Here is a 20,318-nt window from a genome sequence, read left to right as displayed (position 1 = left end):
TCTGATTCAAACCCATGTGTTTTTTTTAAAGATAATTCACATTTTAAAAACTAATTTAATAATCAAATTTCATTTTACAAACAGTCATATTTCTTAAACCTAACTTTAACATAAAACCAACCAAATTAATTTTAAATTTCAATCTTTAATTGTTTGCATTTCTGAAACAATATGTTAAACACCAAAGTTGTAACCTCAAAAACCAAAAAACATCGTTCCCAAAATACATGGTTACGTGACAGTAAAAGTGTACGGTTGCCAAGATACAGGGGGGTGGATCAATTTACCCACAGACTTAACTTACCCAACTCAAGAAATATGCAACGACCAATGAAAACAAAACAAATTAAAGTTCTCTTACCTTACGAAAAATAGCCATTGTTTTACTACAAATAAAACCAAAAAAACATGGTTACTATAGTTAAACCATGGTAACAACAAATTAACCATGGCTTTGGTATTCCATGGTTGGAATACCAAAGCCATGGTTAATTTGTTGTTACCAGTTTAACCATGGCATTTGTAGTAAAAATGTGGTTTTACAAATGCTAATCAATACGCCAAAAAACATGGTCACTACAATTGTTATATTTGAGCTTCTTTGCCATATTAGATTGCATTTAATAGATTGCACTTTCAATAAAACATTCGCAATTGGCTTGTAAAATGTGTGTGAGCACATTCTCGTTGCATTTACACCGTTCACACCAGCAGGCGTCACCAATGGCGTTTCAAGCGCTTCGAAACAGTGAATCGTTTCTGCGAAGTTTGATTCAAATTGACTCAATTGATTCAACGTTTCGAAAAGTAGCTGCTCGGTCATTTACTAAACACTTATTGGCTCATTTTCCTAATTACTCAAAATTTTGAATTTAATTGTAGTCTTGTAAATAAATGTATACATAGACAGAATTTACGAGAAACAAATGCAGTTATATTTACTACTTTTATTTTGAAAAACGCCGTACTTCCGGGAGTTCATTGTTTTTTTTCGTCCGCTTGCTTCACGCTTGCAGACACCGGTGATTCGGAGCCACGATCATGAATTAGCGGAGACTGAAGGAGTAATAAAGAATATTTAACAAAAGGTGAGACAATATACACACTGTATCGTAACAAAAGTGCTAATGTTAATGTTTCTCTCACTTGTGGATTTAAATCAAAAGTTTGTTTTGACTAGCATGCAATAATTAGCCGGGTGATCCAACAGCTTGTGTCCGCAATCTCACATTTAACATTCACCAACAAACAAAAATGGATTCAAATAATTTAAGTCTGGATCTAAATATAAACTGAGCTGTTATACGAGTCTCGTAACTTACTAGTTTGCAGCTTTAGCTTTGCACAACTACCCCGGGCTGGTCTCATTACATACACAACTAAAACTTTTCAGACAACTTGCGAAAAAGATATATTTGCAATCTGTGTTTTATATGTTTGTATATTCATAAGAACTAAACACGTGTATTGTATATATAAAACACGTTTGCTAGCGCATGTAGCTGAAGTTGTTAAAAGTCTACGTAATTGTACTGTTTATTGCGTTGCCTTTATACTGTTATTACGGTAATAAGAATTATAATGAGAACTGAAATTAGTAATGAACATAAGAGTAATGATAATTATTGAAAAGCATGAATGATTAGAGTGATGTGACTTGCATCAAAGTTGGCATTAGAAAGTAGCTCCACCCTCTGTTAACACCTACGTGTTCTTTTGAGATCACTTCTCTTTTTCTTTTTCACTCTCTTGTCAAGGTGTCTTCATTGAGGATGATCATCACACTCTTGTGAGCAGTCCTTCAACCTTGAAGCACTTAAGATCTGCACCAGCAACTGTCTTCAACAATGGAGATGTTCCAGAATCATCAGAGATCTTCTAGGAAGTTATTTCTGTTTGCTTTCATCGCAGTATGGCTTTTTGTTACTATTTCCTCCGATGAGGATTACTACAAGCTGCTAGGTATCTCAAAGGAGGCTAGTACTCGTGAGATTCGGCAGGCTTTCAAGAAGCTTGCTCTCACGATGCATCCGGATAAAAACCCGGTGAGTAGTTTTATCATGGTATGCCAGCCAGACATATGTGTCTTCCTTAATTTTTGACGGGCTGGTAATGCTGCGATTGTCTTGTTAGAATGATGCAACGGCCCATGAGAAGTTCTTGAAGATCAATCGGGCCTACGAGGTGTTAAAGGACGAGGACTTGAGGAAGAAGTATGACAAGTATGGAGAGAAGGGCCTGCAAGATGAACAGCAAGGAGGACGATATGAAAGCTGGAACTATTACAGATATGATTTTGGTAATTGTGTTCTTTGTTGGTATTACTGCAGTGCGTTACAGTACAACACAGAATAAGTAGGAGGATATGTCGTACTTGTCTCTATACTGGAGAAAAACCATGCAACTGTGTTTTTGCAACAGGAATTTATGATGATGATCCAGAAATTACTACACTAGACAGAGGGGACTTTGGTAAGTGATCAACTTATATCACCCAGATTATGCATTTAGATTGGATTTCTAGTTATATTTCACCTTAAAATCAGAAGGCAAAAAAGAAATTATATTTTGCATAAATTATTATTTTTTGTTTTTTTGCATTTTTGTGACCATTAAGCACATTTTCTCCTGAATCTTTTAAATTATGCATCCATACATTTACTGTTTTATTTTTGTGAATTTTCTTTTTTGTCGTTAGCAATTTTCATTAGATTATCATCATTATAATAGAAAAACCCTTGAATGAACATAGTTAATTTAGCAAAAAATTAAACCATATAATAAATGTAATTATTAAAATGTAATAGCACTTTATAAATTAGTTCTATAATAATTCTAGTAAATAAATAATTCCATAATAGTTCTAAAATATATAATATGTAATATTTTTTTTTAACATGTCTTTAATGAGTTTGACAGGTTTTTTTTTTGTTACTTGATGAGAATTGAATGGAAGAAATGTGCTTAATATTTCTAAAAAATAATGCACATTAAATAGGATTATTTATTTTTATTATTTTATTATAAACATGGCCTAAAAAATTCTGCTCAGGTTTCTTTAAACCCACCAATTTCCTTTTTTTAGCTGATTTTATAATATCCAAATAGAGGTCTAACCTGTTTTGTTTTTGTTTTTTTTCCAATGGATTGTTGTTTTGTCTTTTTTCCACAGATGCAGCTGTAAATTCTGGCGAGGTCTGGTTTGTGAATTTCTATTTCCCACGTTGCTCGCACTGCCACGATCTTGCCCCCACGGTGCGTAACTCTGTTTTCTCCTTTTCCTAGTCACTTCCTATTCCTATTGTTAAATTTACTGTAGTTTTTTGACTGACGTGTGATGCACCCCACAGTGGCGGGAATTTGCTAAGGAAATGGACGGTGTGATTCGGATTGGTGCTGTGAACTGTGGTGATAATGGCATGTTGTGTCGTAGTAAAGGCATCAACAGCTACCCCAGCCTCTATGTGTTCAGAGCGGGAATGGTGAGAATGGAATGCCTTTATCAGCATAATGTATGCAAATCTCTGTAGTCAACCTAAAATATAAATGTAATCATGCCAACAGAAGCCAGAGAAATACTACGGCGACAGAACAAAATCAGGTCTCACCACATTTGCAATGCAGTTTGTGGAGAGCAAAGTGACAGAACTATGGCAAGGTATGCAACTTGTCTGCTGCTGTCATTAAGCAAAACGTAGATGTACTAATAAGAAATTAATTTTAATATTTCAGTCCAACTTTTACTCAAATTTTGATGATATGATTTGGTAACACTTTACAATAAGGTTCATTAGTTAAATACATTGGTTAATGTGAACTAAGAATAAACAATGCTTCTACAGCATTTATTAATTTTAATGTTAATTTCAGCATTTACTAATGCAAGTTGTGTTTGTTAACATTAGTAATGTACTGTGAACTAACATGCACAATGAATAACTATTTTTATTAACTAATATTAACAAAGATTAATAAATAGTGTAATAAATGTATTGTTCATTGTTTGTTTATGTTAGTTAATGCATTAACTAAAGTAAACAAATGACACCTTACTGTAAAGTGTTACCTATAATTTATAATGAAATGTGGTCTATTAAGAGAAATACATATTGTCTGTGCCAAGCTGTATGGGCTATATTTGTTTACATTTTTATTAAACATTTTTAGATTCATTTGCTACATTTTGAAATGTTATTAGGTGTTTACTAACTGTTTATCCTTAAAACATTTTTTTAATTTAGATTTGGTTCCTAATAATGAATCCTATTCATAATCATATTTATTTATTTTGCATTTTGAGATTTTCATGAAAGTTTAAGAATGTTTCTTCACAATTCTTGTTATAATAATGCAATGTATGATATATAATATCAATTTGATAAAGTATTTTACATCGTACTGCACTGAAAACTGTGTGTAAAACAAATTTCCATTTTTCAGGGAACATTTTCAGTGAAATTGATCGAGCGTTTGCTGAAAGAATCGGCTGGTTGATAACTTTCTGTGCAGACACTGGGGGTGAGACAACTATTAAAGTTAGAAATAAAGTTAGAAATCACTCTTGTTGTATTGTAACAAGTCATATTTTTTATTACAGACTGTCTGGAACCTCAGACAAGGCGGAAACTTGCTGGAATGTTGGTAAGCGTTAAGCTGATCACATTTCACCAATTTCAGTTCCAGTATCACATGTCTTAGAGAGCATTTAATAACATATGTTATTGTCTTGTGAGCATGAATGAACATTGTAATCTTTCTACCCCAGGATGGTTTGGTCAATGTAGGATGGATGGATTGCTCCAAACAGGCAGATCTCTGTGACAGCTTTGAGATCACCACTAGCACTACTGCCCTGTTTCCCCCTGGAAGTTCTCTTGCTCAGAAAGGCAGTGTATTGGTATGGCGCTGATTTATAAATATGCATCCTGTCCAGTTGTAATAGTTCTTAAAGGAATAGTTCACCTAAAAATGAAAATTAGTTGAAAATGTACTCCGCTTCAGGCCATTCAAGATGTAAATTACTTTGTTTCTTCACTGCAACAGATTTAGCGAAATTTAGCATTACATGACTTGCTTACCAGTGGATCCTCTGCAGTGAATGAGAGTCCAAACAGCTGATAAAAACATCACAATAATCCACAAGTAATCCACACCCTTCCAGTCCAACAATTAGCATCTCGTGAAGCAAAAAGCTGTGTGTTCGTAAGAAAACAAATCCATCAAGACATTGAAACCATAAGTTCTTTAAACATCAAACCACTGCTTCTGGCTAAAATGCAAGTCCTCTATCCATGATATTGCTTTCTCCAGTGAAAAAGTCATCTTGGCTGAATCAGGATAGAAATATTTGTAACTTAAACACATTTACAAAAACAGTTCTAAACAAATGTCACTGGATTTCAATGTGAAGGTAATAGACGTTTTCAGTGGAGGAAGCTTTGTTATGGATTATGGACTCGTATTTTGGTCACAAGCAATGGTGTAAAGTTAAAATGTGACCCTGGACCACAAAACCAGCCATAAGGGGCCATTTTTTAAAAATTGATTTATACATCATCTAAAAGCTGAATAAGCTTTCCATTGATTGTTAGGATAGGACCATATTTGGCCGAGATACAACTATTTGAAAATCTGGAATCTGAGGGTGCAAAAAAATCAAAATATTGAGAAAATCGCCTTTAAAGTTGTCCAAATGAAGTTCTTAGCAATGCATATTACTAATCAAAAATTAAGTTTTGATATATTCACAGTAGGAAGTTACAAAATATCTTCATGGAACATGATCTCTACTTAATATCCTAATGATTTTTGGTATAAAAGAAAAAATCGATCATTTTGACCCATATTTTTGGCTATTGCTACAAACATATCTGTGCAATTTGTGACTGGTTTTGTGGTCCAGGGTCAGACATGGTTAATTAAAGTTAATTAATGATATATTTGTTTCTTACAAACACATCTTTTTCCCTTTACAAGACATTAATTGGTGGACTTGAGTCTTGTGGACTACAGAATTATTCTGATGTTTTTATTAGCTGTATGGACTCTCATTCTGACGGCACCCATTCACTGCAGAGAATCCATTGCTGAGCAAGTGTAATGTTAATTTTCACAAATTTTTTCCACTGAAGTCATTTACATTTTGTATGGCCTGAGGGTGAGTAAATTCTTAGAAAATGTTTTTGGGGCTGAGCTATTCTTTTAAATTTAGCCAATCTTAATGGGCTTTCATTTTGATTTTATCAACCTTGCAGTTTATCCTGAGTTTGGATACTAAAGAAATATACGCACAAGTGTTGCAGCATCTGCCTGACCTGGAGATTCTTACAAAGAGCAGCTTTGAGGTAAGAGTCCATATGACTTCATCATGAACTTAAGAACAAGGAAACGCTGCACAAAAAATTGTTTGCACTAAACCGAGCGTAGTCCTGTACCGCACCCAGCACTACCTGCAATACCACTGTTTACACAGTAACCGACATACTGGATGAAATATGATTGCGTGGCATAATCATGCTTGAAAATGTTATGAAAGATACCCTACTTAATTTTTAATGATGTATGTTTTTTCTGACTTTGTCATTTCAGCATAAATTGGCTCATCACCGATGGCTCATCAGTTTCTCATTTGGACATAATGATTTGGCATCGCATGAATATAAAAAACTCAAAGCTCTTCTGAAGGACTCTCACATACAGGTTTTTGAATTTTTTTTTTCTTTTTCCTCACTCAAAGTATAAAAAGAATTCCATTTACTCACCCTCATGTTGTTCCAAACCCATAAGCTGGATTTTCTGTTAAAACACAAATGTGGTCATGCTGCTTGTTACCATATCAAAATCACCAAAAAGCACATTTATATGACTTGTGTGCAATATTCCAAGTATTTTGAAGCTGTATGATATAAGACGCAAAGTTTTCTTATGGCTTCAGACAACTTTTGGAAGGCCGTATAGACTGATTTATTCTACTTTTATGTTTTTTTTGCCTGTTTTTTGAGGCCAACATGAGTGTGTAAAATGTTTGCATTTATAATATTGTTTTACTAAGTACATAGGTCATATGACTTCTGGTGTACGAGGCTGTTGTGTTGGCTTAATTGCGTTTATCTGTTTGCACAGGTGGGGAAGGTGGACTGTGTTGCAGATTCAGAGCTGTGTGCTTCTCTGTATATACAGAAGCCCTGTGTGGCTGTTTTTAAAGGAGTTGGAATTCATGATTTCGAGATACACCATGGTGAGTTTAAAAGAGCTTCAGTTAGACTTGGGGTGGGCAATATACCTGTAGACACAGTTAACCAATAGGGATTTTGGATCATTGTCTTTTAACGCAGTTACAGGCTCATGTGACCTCGCTGTGCTGCATGATCATGAAAACTTGTCATTTACACGCGTTTTTAAAGGAGAAGTCCACTTCCAAAACAAAGGATCACATATAATGTACTCACCCCCTTGCCATCCAAGATGTTCATGTCTTTCTTTCTTCAGTCATAAAGAAATTGTTTATTGAGGAAAACATTTGTGCAGTTTTCTCCATATAATGGACTGGTATGGTGCGCTGATTTCAAACTTCCAAAAGGCAGTTTAAATGCAGCTTCAACGATCCCAGCCAAGGAAGAAGGGTCTTATCTAGTGAAACGATCATTTTATTATATTTTGTATTTTTTTTATTTTCATTAAAAAAAATACAATCTAAATACTTTTTAATCTCAAACGCTCGTCTTGCCTTTCTCTCCCTGAACTTTGTATTCTGACTCAGTTAGGGTATTTATAAAAAATTCATTGCTAATGAAGAGGACAATCATATTCACTACCATTCAAAAGTTTGGGTTGGTAAAATATTCTTTTTTTATTTATTTTTTTTGTCTCTTCAGCTCAACAAAACTGTATTTACTTGATAAAAACAGTAAAATGTTTTTATTATTATTGTGATTTTAAAAGAACAATTTTCTATTTAATATATTAATTCATTCATGCCATGCAAAGCTGAATTTTTAGCATAATTTGGCCGGTCTTTTATTTTCAATAAAGCAATGAAAGAACATCATTTATTTAAAATGATCAATTTAATGCATCATTTCACTAAGTAAAGTTTGACCAAATGTGGTTGACCTTCACACCCTGAATGGCTAAAAATGGCTTTTAAAGTTCTCCTGTAGGACACCAGCATCAGGATTAAAAGACATTTTGCGTCAGCCAGTAACATTGATGAAATTAAGTTTGATATTGGTTTAAAATGCACTCTAATGCCACTTACTCTGTGTTAACTCTGCAGGTAAGGATGCACTGTACAACGTTGTGGCTTTTGCAAAAGAGAGCGTGAATGCCCACGTCACCACACTGAGGCCTGAGAACTTCCCCAGCCATGAGAAAGAGCCCTGGCTGGTTGATTTCTTCGCTCCAGTGAGTTTTTACATCTAAACCTTTCTCAGTTAAACCTCCACTGCAGCCTCTGCTTAAATGCTAATGATTATTTGCTGAGCCCGTACTTACATTGCCATGGTAACTTCCTGTCGATGGTTAATTAATCAAGCTCAGGAGGGTGAGAAATTAACTGCGGAGACAAACACAGTAAACATTACTGCCACAGAAATTAAAATGACAATTTGCATCTGTGGTTTCTTTAAAAATCATTATGGGTAATTCTGTTCTGCAGTGGTGTCCGCCATGTCAAGCTCTTCTCCCTGAGCTGAGAAAAGCCTCCATCCAGCTCTTCGGACAGCTGAAGTTTGGGACACTGGATTGTACTGTGCACGAGAGGCTCTGCAATATGGTACTATGTGGCTGAATTGACAGTTGATTGAGCCTGATGGCTTAGATTTGAAGCTGAGGGCATCATATGTTCTGCATCTCTAGCATTTGAATGTGGTTTCCTGTATAGTGTGTTCTTAATAGGATTCAGATCCTCATTAGCTTCCTGTCTTAGATACCAGAGCTATTTATAGAATCATCGTAACACCTTCTGAATCTTTTCTACAGGAAACCACAGCATCTGGCTTACATGTTTACTTATGTGTTATGGGTAAAGCGTGTCATTTCTGCACCACTAGCAGCAAAACTGCAAAAATAATTAATAATAATAATAATAATAATCTTGCATTGTATTGAGGAAAAAGATAATCCTGCCTCACACTGCCTTTGACTGTTTATATTTAACTTAAATATTATTTTAGACCTTTTGATTTTACATAAATAAGCTGATTTTACCAGAGTATGAATGTTCAGGTTAGAGCTGGTGCTCATCTCTTGCATCTTTCCCTTCTTCAGTACAACATTCATGCATATCCAACAACTGTCATCTTCAACAAGTCCAGCATCCATGAGTATGAAGGCCATCACTCCGCAGACGGCATCCTAGAATTTATAGAGGTGAGGCAAAGATTGGTTACTTATTCATAATCCTGACAGTATACACACATTGGCTGCGTCCGAAAGCCTAGTCAGCTGACTTGCTGCCTCGCTGCCTTATCAGGCAGTGACTTCAAAGGCTGTAAAAGCAACTCCGGGAACAGTTTCGTACAGACTTCAGAGGCAACAGACCGTGACGCCGTTGCTAGGTTACCTAATGGGTAACTTGTACATTTTGGAGAAAAATAATCTTATACAGTTATGTATAAATGCTTTAATAAAACATAAAGACCTTGATGTCATTACCCACCGAAGGTCTGTGCGTCGGAGAAGAGACTGAGAATGGCAGCTACTTTTTGCTTAAAAAAAAAAAAAGTACTGATGCAAATAATATTGCAGAAGAGGTCATTGTTATTAGAGGCTGTTTCAATATTATTAGTAGTATATTGTAAATATTATTCTTATTTACTACTCATTTGAACCCTTTTAACATTTTTATAAAATACTGTTATTACAAACAATATTGCTTATTATGTTTTTTTTTTTTTTTTTTTTTTTTTTACTATTCATAAAGTAAAAGAGATCTCATCTATTATAAAGTAACAAGTTTAATTTAACAGAATATCTTTATTTATATAGCATATATGACGCACACGCACAGGATGGACCTTTCTCACATTTCCAGGTTTCTCATAGCGGAAGTCGTCATAGTTGGGTAAAATCCGAGAGCAGTGAATGGGAGAGTACCACAAATATATTTTTTGCATTCCCATTTGCTCAAATAACAAAAGAAAATGTACACAAAAGTGTTTTCACGACTTTCAATCAAAATAAAAAATTGAGCTAGACTGATATCGGCAGTCAGAAGAGAGAACAATGTCAAATTTACCATCCTTCCCATAGACACGGCATTACAAACACCCTCGCATAGCGTTAACTATTTTTTTTGTAACTTGATGAAAAGGTGATATGATACAAAGTATAGTGTTATAAATGTACATATTTTTAAAAATCAAAATATAAAAAAACTTTATGATGGATGATGATCATCGAAACGCGTCATCACAGGCTTGTGAAAAAGGTCCATTGTGGGAAATCGAAGGCAACAAAGGATAAATCTATGCTTCCTTCAAAATTAGATCAGAAGAAGGTAACTCCGGAGACAGGAAGTTAAGTAGGGCCCTATGAAATCCGTTTTTTTTTTTTTTCCCAAATTCCATTTTATTTTCTTCCAAATTCCGTTTTTTCCGTTTTAATTTTTCTGGATTCCCGTTTTAATTTTTCTTGACTGCTTTTTAATGGTTGAATTAAATTTTATTAATCAAAAAGCATAAATTAATTTAAATTATGAAACATATACAATTTGACATCCATTTATTAAAAGTTTAACAAAAATTACATGTTTAGGGCATGTTTTTTTGTCACCATGTTTTGTTGTTATCAAATTCTGTTTTAGCATGTCTAATTTTAGTAAATGCATACTTAATTTATTCAAATGTATTATTAAAATATCCTTATGAAATGTTTTTTTTCCCCCTCAGAAATTCTACTTTGTGTTTCATTTTCTGGTTATCAAATGAAGGCATATAACATTATTAATAATATTGAAACGAACTTACTTAATTATTGAAAATTAAGCTGATAACTTTATTTTTAAAAATTAAAACATGGAAGAAATGTTGTGTGATTCTACTCTTAAAAAATAATGTTTGTTTCATTTTAGTAGTAGTTGGCTATGTAAATTCTACTGAACAATAGTAATATATTTCTGGCACAATGTCTTAAACCGGACTTTTATTTTGACCGGTTGCCGTGTCTACCTTTACAGTTCTGTGTGTATTTGATATGACGCTAGTTTTACTCAAATGGAACGGTCAAATGCTCATGAAGTGACTCTTAGAGCAGTTTTGAAAATGTTGTTCATGTATTTATGTCCTCATTTAGTGAGCTGGCAGACGCTTAAGTCACTGCGAGCATCATGCACGTTTCAGTGTGTGTAGTAAACAAATCCGCACGTCTGCGCCATTCATAAAAACAGAGACACGCAGAACATGCAGAATTCATATTTAAATGGTATTTTTGCAGCTTAATATTTATAGATACTAGTCCATATCGCGTTTTGATTTAAGTGTAACAACCTACTTTTGATTAACGCATACAAACTTTGGCAAATTCTGTGACATTCCGCGCTATTCATTAAATTCCATTTTTAGGACTGAATTCCGCATCGCGGAAATCATAGGGCCCTAGTTAAGCACAGTTTGGATTTGGACGTGCCTTGATGCCTTCCTGCCTTGGAATCCAGCATTTAAGAGCTTTTGGACGCAGCCATTATGTACCTCTTTAGATGTAATAGGTGATTTACATCTTTTGCAGGACCTGGTGAACCCTGTGGTGGTGACTTTGACCCCAGAGTCATTCCAGGAGCTGGTGAAGAGACGCAAGTCCTCAGAGACGTGGATGGTGGATTTCTATGCTCCGTGGTGTGGCCCCTGCCAGGCTCTGCTGCCAGAGTGGAGGAGAATGGCACGGGTATCTGCTCTTATATATTACACTGACACTCCATCTGAATGCTAAAGCAGCACTTTTTTTCCTTATTACTTGATAAAATATGTAGTGGAAAACCCACAAAAGATTTACGTTACTAAAAAAAAAACAAAAAAAACAACGTTTTAAATTTTAGACTATGGGGGGTGCCATTATTTTGATTAATTCAAATGGTTGCACTCGCTGAGCTACTGGTGCTACTGGTAGCCATTTTTACCGCAACACTGCTCAGAAAATAAAATACCGATGAAATGACCATAGCTACTGAAAGAGCTTACAGGTGGCAATGGCTTAAAGGAGAAGTTTACTTCCAGAACAAAAATGTACAGATAATTTACTCACCCCCTGTCATCCAAGATGTTCATGTTTTTCTTTTTCAGTCATTAAGAAATTGTTTCTTGATGAAAACATTCTAGAATTTCTCCTCATATGCTTCAATAGTGCTCCCGAGTGTGAACTTCCAAAATGCAGCTTGAAATGGCTCTACATGATTCCAGCCGAGGAAGAAGGGTCTTACCTAGTGAAACGATCGGTCATTTTCAAAACAAATTTCAAAACAAACTCCTGTCTCGTTTTCTTCTTCGCCGTCAAAATCGCCCTACATCGCTGTTTTACCTTTTTTTTTTTTGTAAAGGGCATTTGATGTTCTTTGCATGTTCACTTTGTAAACACTGGGTTGGTACTTCTTCAACGATGTAGGACGATTGTGAAATTGGGGAAGAAAACTAGATTGGAGTTTTCGACATAACCTAACGGTATTGATTGTATTGACTGTATTGAGTTCACGCAGACCTAGACCAGACAAGCATTTGAGGTTAAAAAGTATATAAATTGTCAGTTTGTTTCAAAAATGACTGATCGTTTCGCTTGATAAGACCCTTCTTCCTCAGCTGGGATTGTTTAGAGCCCTTTGAAGTTGCATTTAAACTGCATTTTGAAAGTACTTGAGGGCACCTTTGAACTCCACTATATGGATATTATTCCTGAATATTTTTCTTCAAGAAACATAAGTTCTTATTAACTAAAGAAAGAAAGACATGAACATCTTTGATGACAAGGGGGTGAGTACATAATCTGTATATTTTTGTTCTGGAAGTGAACTTCTCCTTTAAACCAAATGCTGTACCATCGATTATTTTTTAAATTGATTTATTTTTCGCCAACAAGAAGCCTAAACGCCCCCAGATATCAAGTGAAATCTGCGCTGAGAAACTCCTTAAGTGGCTGCGGCGACATGTTTACATCCTACCAGGATGGCATCTAGCATTTCTTGTCTCTGCTGTTTGTAAGCTCTTTCAGTAGCTGTGGTCTACCAAGAGCCTCAAAGGCATCAGGGTTTAAGTGGAAAGAACAAACGTCTGTAGGAAGTTTTATTCATCCCCAGGCATCTTCCCATTCTTTCTCTTCTTATTGCTAGGAAAAGCAGTGAAGACTTGCACTGATTCTTTTTTTTACAACCAAAAGCTGCACCATCAGTATTTTATTTTCCGAGTTGTGTTGCAGTAAAAATAGCAACAGGTGGCGTTAGTAACTCACCGAGTGGAACCATTTGACAAACCCCCCCCATAGTCCAAAATATGTATAAAACGATGTGGATTTTTTAAATAACGTAAATCTTTCATGGGTTTTCTACTACATATGTGACCCTGGACCACAAAACCAGTCATAATGGTACATTTTTTAAAATGGATAAATAAGCTTTCCATTGATGTATGGTTTGTTAGGATAGGACAATATTTGGCAGAGATACAACTATTTGAAAATCTGGAACCTGAGGGTGCAAAAAAAATCATAATGAAGTTCTTAACAATGCATATTACTAATCAAAAATGGATTTTTGATATATTTATGGTAGGAATTTCACAAAATATTTTCATGGAACATAACCTTAACTTAATATTTTAATGATTTTTGGCATAAAAGAAAAATCAATCATTTTGAACCATACAGTGTATTGTTGGCTATTGCTACAAATATACCCGTGCTACTTATGACTGGTTTTGTGGTCCAGTTCACATATATCAGTAAGAAACATCATTTACATTATATTAAGCCATACAAGTCTTAATACCTAGGGTTCCCTTTAAATGTTTCCTAGTTCCTTTCAATAAATGTTTTTTTTCTGTCATTTGACACTTAATTGCTTGCAAAATGTCACGATCGTGACAACCCTATTGCTGTGTCTGTTCTAGATGCTGAGTGGGATTGTAAATGTGGGAACGGTTGACTGCCAGAAACACCACTCGTTCTGCCAGGGCGAGAATGTGCGTGCTTACCCAGAGATCCGCCTGTTTCCTCAGAACAACAACCGCAGGGATCAGTACCAGTGCGTGTTTTATTCTTTCTGTAACTCAAACACAATTACACACACTGGTTCAACAAGTTAAGTGTTTCTCTCTCATTGTTAACAGGAGCTACAATGGATGGCACCGAGATGCCTTTTCACTCAAGACTTGGGCCTTGAGGTAAGCCGAAATAATTTTCACAAAGTATCCATAAATTCACCAACTATTTGAACTGTTTTAATGATAGATTTCAGTATTTGCATCATGCAAATAGCTCCCTTCACACAAAAAACAAGAGACTTGACTCATTTCAGTAGTTTTAGTTTATGGCTAAAAGCACAAAATAAAAATACATGCTACACTCAAACACTGGGTAGCTAGTTTTTAACTAGCTTAGTTTTATGAGCGGAGAGTTGTGCCATTAACTTAGGTAATCAAAACTACCTACCTAGTGTTACAAATCAGTCACTTTTGGTTCCATTTCTTTAGGATGCTGTCTATATAGCATTTTTTTACCTTCTAACCCTTGGACTCTTCTGTTCATAGCTCTCTGCCTCGTGCCTCAGTGGATCTGTCACCTGAGGACTTTAAAAGAAAGGTTTTGGGAGGGAAGGATCACTGGGTATTGGATTTCTACGCACCATGGTGTGGCCCATGCCAGCAATTTGCCCCCGAGTTTGAAGTTCTTGCCAGGGTAAGACTTTTCATTAGAACAAATTTGTGAAGACATCAGTTGGTGTTTGCAGTGTTTCTAACTATTTTTTGCTGCTTTGCAAGCATTGGCATTTCCTTCAGGAAATGCAAATATAGATGCAAATGCTCTTTTAACACCTGGAGCAATGAGAGGAGCACATGCAGTGTTTCAGCCAATCACATACTTTCTTTTTTTTCAATGCTGCCATGCAGTTTTACTATCAATCTGCTATAAATAATAATGTTAAATAGCAGAATTTCTGGTGGAAAAACTACATTACCCATGATTCTGCAAAGAAATCTCACCATTTAGAGGACTGTGGCAAACAAATCCTGACAAAAGAATACTTATGCACCCGCATACTCATAAAATTATGTAATAGTTGGTCCTAATAATAATAATAATAATAATAATAATAATAATAATAATAATAATAATAAAAAGAATACACTACCAGTCAAAAGTTTTTGAACAGTAAGATTTTTAATGCTTTTTAAAGACGTCTCTTCTGCTCACCAAACCTGCATTTATTTCATCCAAAGTACAGCAAACATAGTAAAATTTTAAAACATTTTTCCTATTTAAAATAACTCTCTTTGTTTTCGAATATATTTTAAAACGTAATTTATTCTTGTGATCCAAGCATCATTAGTTAGACCCTTCAGAAATCATTCTAATATTGATTTGCTGATCAAGAAACATTATTATTATTATTATTATTATTATTATTATTATTATTATTATTATTATTATTGTTTAAATGTTTAAAACAGCTGAGTATAAATTTTTTTCAGGATTCTTTGATGAACACAAAGATCAGCATTTATCTGAAATAAAAAAGCTTTTGTAACATTATACACTATACCATTCAAAAGCTTGGAGTTTGCATATTTTTTTGGGGGGGGGGGAAAGAAATGATACAAATTAATACTTTTATTTAGCAAGTATGCTTTAAATTGATCAAAAGTGATGATAAAGACATTTATAATATTACAAAATAATACAAAATTTTTGTTTCAGATAAATGCTGTTCTTCTGAACTTTCTATTCACTAAAGAAACCTAAAAAAAAATACTCTGCTGTTTTTAACATAATAATAAATAAATAAATAATACATGTTATTAATAACATAAGATAATAATAAATGTTTTTGAGCAGCAAATCAAAATATTAGAATGATTTCTGAAGGATCATGTGACTGGAGTAATGATGCTAAAAATCCAGCTTTGAAATCACAGGAATAAATTACATTTTAAAATATATTCAAATAGAAAACAGTTATTTGAAATAGTAAAAATATTTCACAATCGTACTGTTTTTGCTGTACTTTGGATCAAATAAATGCAGGCTTGGTAAGCAGAAGAGACTTCTTTAAAAACCATTAAAAATCTTTTGACTGGTAGTGTACATCAGTTGCAGTGCTTCATGTTCTTGAAGTACACAGTCTTTTTGTCCAATTATAAATGTAGTGTTGTGATTTAGCTCACATTTGGTTGATTTTGTTTATGGCTTCTAATGCTTTAACTAAGGCTTCTTTAAAAAAATGAATGGGGAAAATACTCAGTCTGTACTTGTTTGCACACATGCACTTTTTGTAGTCCTGTGTATCTGCGTAATCTTATCTGTCCTTATCTTAGTTAATTCATACTTTAGTTTTTATTTACATTCTAGTAGTCTGTTTAGTCTCATTTAACCTGTGCTGTTGCGTCCGGTTTTGTAGTCTGGTGTTGTTTTTATGTTTAACCATGGCCCGGAGAAGTGATGTTTTGTCTATGATCGAAACTCCAAAAAAACTTTTATTGTGACTCAAGGCTGCTGAAAAAGTGGGTGGGCACTGTTGCACTCTGGATCATTCTTAAATTATGCTGAAGAACATGATCACATGAGCATCAGGTTTTGTACACATCAGCTCCAGAGCTGCTGACATTAAAACAAAAGTGTGATTTAGTTAGACTTTTCACCCTAATTGTTGTGCATTTTTAATTAAACATGTAATTTATAATGCAGTTGTAATAAAGCAGCACATGAACATTTGCACAAGCTCTTGACTAGCTTCAGTCAGTGCAGGTGCTCTGGTCATGAATAATTCAGCAGCATCAGTCACCTGTTCCTCCTCCTACAGATGATGAAGGGAACCGTGCGAGCTGGGAAAGTGGACTGTCAAGCACACTTCCAGACCTGCCAGAACGCCGGGATCACGGCCTACCCCAGTGTCCGATTCTACCCCCACATAGGAACCACACGGGTACGACTCAAGTGCTGCCCATCATATTGTTCCAGCTGGCCATCATATTGTTCCTCTGTACCTGTTCTAACTAATACTTTTATGTCCCAACCTGTTTTAGCGAGATCAAGGCGGAGAACATATTAACAGCAGAGACGCCACAGTCATCGCAGACATTCTCAGACAGAGACTCCAGCAGCTAGCATTACAGGGAAAATCCTCCAAACTTAAAGTAAGTTAGAACAAAGAGTTTTTGAAAGAGGTCTCTTATGCTACCAAGGCAGCTTTTATTAAAATTACTTAAAAAACTTGTGAAGTATTATTACAATTTAAATATTACAGTTTAAAATTACTGTTTTCTGTTATATTGTAATTTAAAATGTAATTTATTTCTGTGATGCAAATTCACAATTCATTCTGATATGCTGATTTGATGCTTTATTATTATTATTATTATTATTATTATCATTTTTATTGGTACAAAATGTTTAACAATTGTTCATATTAGATGTTAGAATCAGCTCAATATTTTTATGGAGATTAAGGTTTTTTTTTTTTTTTTTTTTTTTTAGGATTCTTCAATAAATTTGAGATATTTTAGTCTTTTTTTTTTTTTTTTTACAATCCAAATAGAGCAGCTCAAATGTGGAAAAAAATCACAACAACAATTATTTTTGTCAAAATTGAGATCACAATAAACATGATTACTGGTTGGAAGTATCTTGCATTGTTTGAACCAATTCAGGGCTCTATGCTTACTTTTCTCTTTAGGAGCACAGTCAAAATTTTAGGAGCACCTTCTGATCAGTAATCAAAAAATGTAATAAAAAATTAGCCTTCCCATTACGAGGTGATATTTGACTCCTTAAAATGATTTACAGGCGAATTTAGTTTTTACTTCTTTTTTTTTTTTTTTTTAAGTTCATTAAAACAACAGAATAAGAACAAGTTGAATAAGAAGTAGTTACCAAAAAAAAAGCCACAAAAGTGGCTTGTAAGGGTATTTTTTTATGTTTAATGAGGCTCAGAGGTGGCATGAGCACAATCAAATTCATAAACTCATGTTAAGATTAATGTTTTAAATATAAAACTGAATACAGAAATATTGAATGATTTAAAAAACTGAAAAGATATTTTAAAAATTAAACTAAAACTGCCAGTAGGTGGCAGCAAGTCACTGAATTAATTACTGAATCATTCATTTGATTCATTCGAACGGGTGATTCATTCAGTAATAAAGCAAAGTCTTTATGAATGGGAAATTGAATCATTGACTGACTAGATTTGTTTAAAAACGCACATTCATTCATAAACGAAACACCGCTGTGTTTGAATGGAGATGCGCAGCGGCTCAGTTGTGACTTGTTTCAGACTATTTTTGATGATGAAATAAAGCAAAATCAGGCAATAGTGTTATAGTCAGACAATGTTAGTCACTTAATATTATCTTCTTGTTTATTTAACTGTTGTGGTAAATCAATATCTCATTTACAAACTCCCTTAAAAATCACTAAAAGCTGTCACTCATCTTAGTTCATTGCAATCTCACAAAGTTCCATTATAATCAATGAAGCGCTCTACACTGCACAATGAATCTCTTATTTACACTCACTCTACATTTTCTGAAAGGATTTGTGAGATAGGTCTGTGATACATAATTTAACGTTGCAAAAACATGTAGAAACCTTTGAAGCTCCCCTCAGCGCAAACTGCTCCTAAATATTTTTTCAGTCACGCACAGTAGTTTTCAGTCGCAAATGCGAGAGCACTGCAGAGCCCTGTTATTACAAAAAAACTTTAACAGTGAATTTCCTTGAACTTTAAATATAATTATACTGAGGAAAAAAAAAACAATTAAAATATAAACGGAAAAGACGAGATTAATAAATATATTGAGTTCAAAGCAGCTTGGTTTACATGATGTGAGTTTAATAATTGTTGGAAGCCAGAATCCTAATTGGAAATAAAATTAATCACCCGGTTCTAATTAAAAACATTTTTTTTGTTAACAGCATTTCTTTGTTTACATCCCTACAGGATGAACTATAGGACACCTCTTGCGATCCACAGCTGTTGTATGTGAAGCGATGAGAAAGATGGGAGAAAACGCACACTCATGAACTCACTTTGATGAGCGTGAGAGATTTGTTTGAGTTTGTTTACTGCCAAATGGACTGTAGAAAGGAGCGGCCTCACCTCAACTGCTTTAGAGGAAGGAATCGGGACTCTAAACACCTCTAAATGTGTTACTGATGCAGAAGAGGTCACCACAGTGCAATTATTTATGACTTTCTGTAATCTATGAATGTACTGTCAAGTAGTGTCTTCATTTTCTCACACAGACTGTATTTATGACCATAACAATAGATGTATTTTCTCACAGCTGCTCCATTATTTCTGTGATTTTAAATGCTTCGGTTAAATACAAAGAAATTGTATTTTACTTGGTAAAATGTAATTCGAGTTGCATTTTGGGATTTTTTTTAAGAATTTTATTTTTATTTGCTTCTAGAGGACATTTTAGTCAAAGTTTCTGAAACGATAATTGAGTTTGTTGTCAAACCAAATTATTGTAGAAGCATAGAACTACACTGGCTATAGATGAAATCTGTAGTTGAATGTTTTATGTTCCGTTTTATTTGTTGTCTTTAAACGGTTTTAGTTTCCAGCACCTATATTTGTTCAGAGATTCGTTGTAGAATACACTTTCTTTGTTTTTAAACTTTGTTTACTGATATTTCTGTATTAAAGATGTGTGAATGTTCCCCAGGTGGCCACTAGGAGGCAGTGATTTAACATCAATGGCTTTAAGTCCTCATAGGCCTGTGAAATTACATGTTGGCAGCCAATCATTGTGATGGATATTCATTATTGATTTGTAAAAACAACAGCTATTAAACATGACACAATTCTTAAATGCTTTTTGATATTTTGTCACTGACTTTTTGACTGATTTGCCACAATATAACAATTTTTCTATATGGGGTTTCATGATGGGAGTACTATAAAGCACACATTAACTATATTTCTAAGGATTACTTTAAGTTGTATGTGAAGTGGGTCACCTTGTAAGGTTATCAGTAAAAACATGTTTTATGGCCTTTTATCACTCTCTTTTAATTAAACAGGCTTTCCCCACTTGTTTTTGCACATTTTCCTTTTAAGTGTATTATTTGCATATGAAATGTTAGACAGGGATCAAGGTTTGGCTCGTTAGCAT

At 34.3% G+C, this 20,318-nt stretch overlaps 1 protein-coding gene across 1 annotated transcript; it reads left to right on the top strand.

Moving 5' to 3' along the window:
* Window positions 1-964: 964 nt before the first annotated feature.
* On the top strand, window positions 965-20,015 carry dnajc10 (DnaJ (Hsp40) homolog, subfamily C, member 10). Its single transcript, XM_051119927.1, has 23 exons — window positions 965-1,088; window positions 1,758-2,045; window positions 2,134-2,299; window positions 2,422-2,472; window positions 3,173-3,255; window positions 3,351-3,482; window positions 3,565-3,658; window positions 4,441-4,518; window positions 4,598-4,641; window positions 4,766-4,897; window positions 6,255-6,344; window positions 6,589-6,699; window positions 7,123-7,237; window positions 8,276-8,403; window positions 8,657-8,773; window positions 9,268-9,369; window positions 11,725-11,880; window positions 14,088-14,221; window positions 14,307-14,360; window positions 14,727-14,874; window positions 16,997-17,119; window positions 17,220-17,330; window positions 19,136-20,015. The coding sequence occupies exons 2-23, from the start codon at window positions 1,848-1,850 to the stop codon at window positions 19,145-19,147; spliced, it is 2,379 nt and encodes a 792-aa protein (XP_050975884.1). The 5' UTR covers window positions 965-1,088; window positions 1,758-1,847; the 3' UTR covers window positions 19,148-20,015.
* Window positions 20,016-20,318: the final 303 nt, after the last annotated feature.

The sequence above is a fragment of the Labeo rohita genome, chromosome 9, assembly GCF_022985175.1.
Source record: "Labeo rohita strain BAU-BD-2019 chromosome 9, IGBB_LRoh.1.0, whole genome shotgun sequence".
In the NCBI taxonomy this organism is placed as follows: domain Eukaryota; kingdom Metazoa; phylum Chordata; class Actinopteri; order Cypriniformes; family Cyprinidae; genus Labeo; species Labeo rohita.
The sequence above is the reverse complement of the archived record's forward strand: the minus strand, read 5'-3'. Positions and strand labels throughout refer to the sequence as shown.

Bases quoted from the DNA above. Each gene is read 5' to 3' on its own strand.
- dnajc10 (XM_051119927.1), top strand. From the start codon at position 1,848: ATGGAGATGTTCCAGAATCATCAGAGATCTTCTAGGAAGTTATTTCTG. The intron at 2,473-3,172 runs GTAAGTGATCAA...TTTTTTCCACAG, and splicing joins ACTAGACAGAGGGGACTTTG to ATGCAGCTGTAAATTCTGGC. The intron at 3,483-3,564 runs GTGAGAATGGAA...TCATGCCAACAG, and splicing joins ATGTGTTCAGAGCGGGAATG to AAGCCAGAGAAATACTACGG.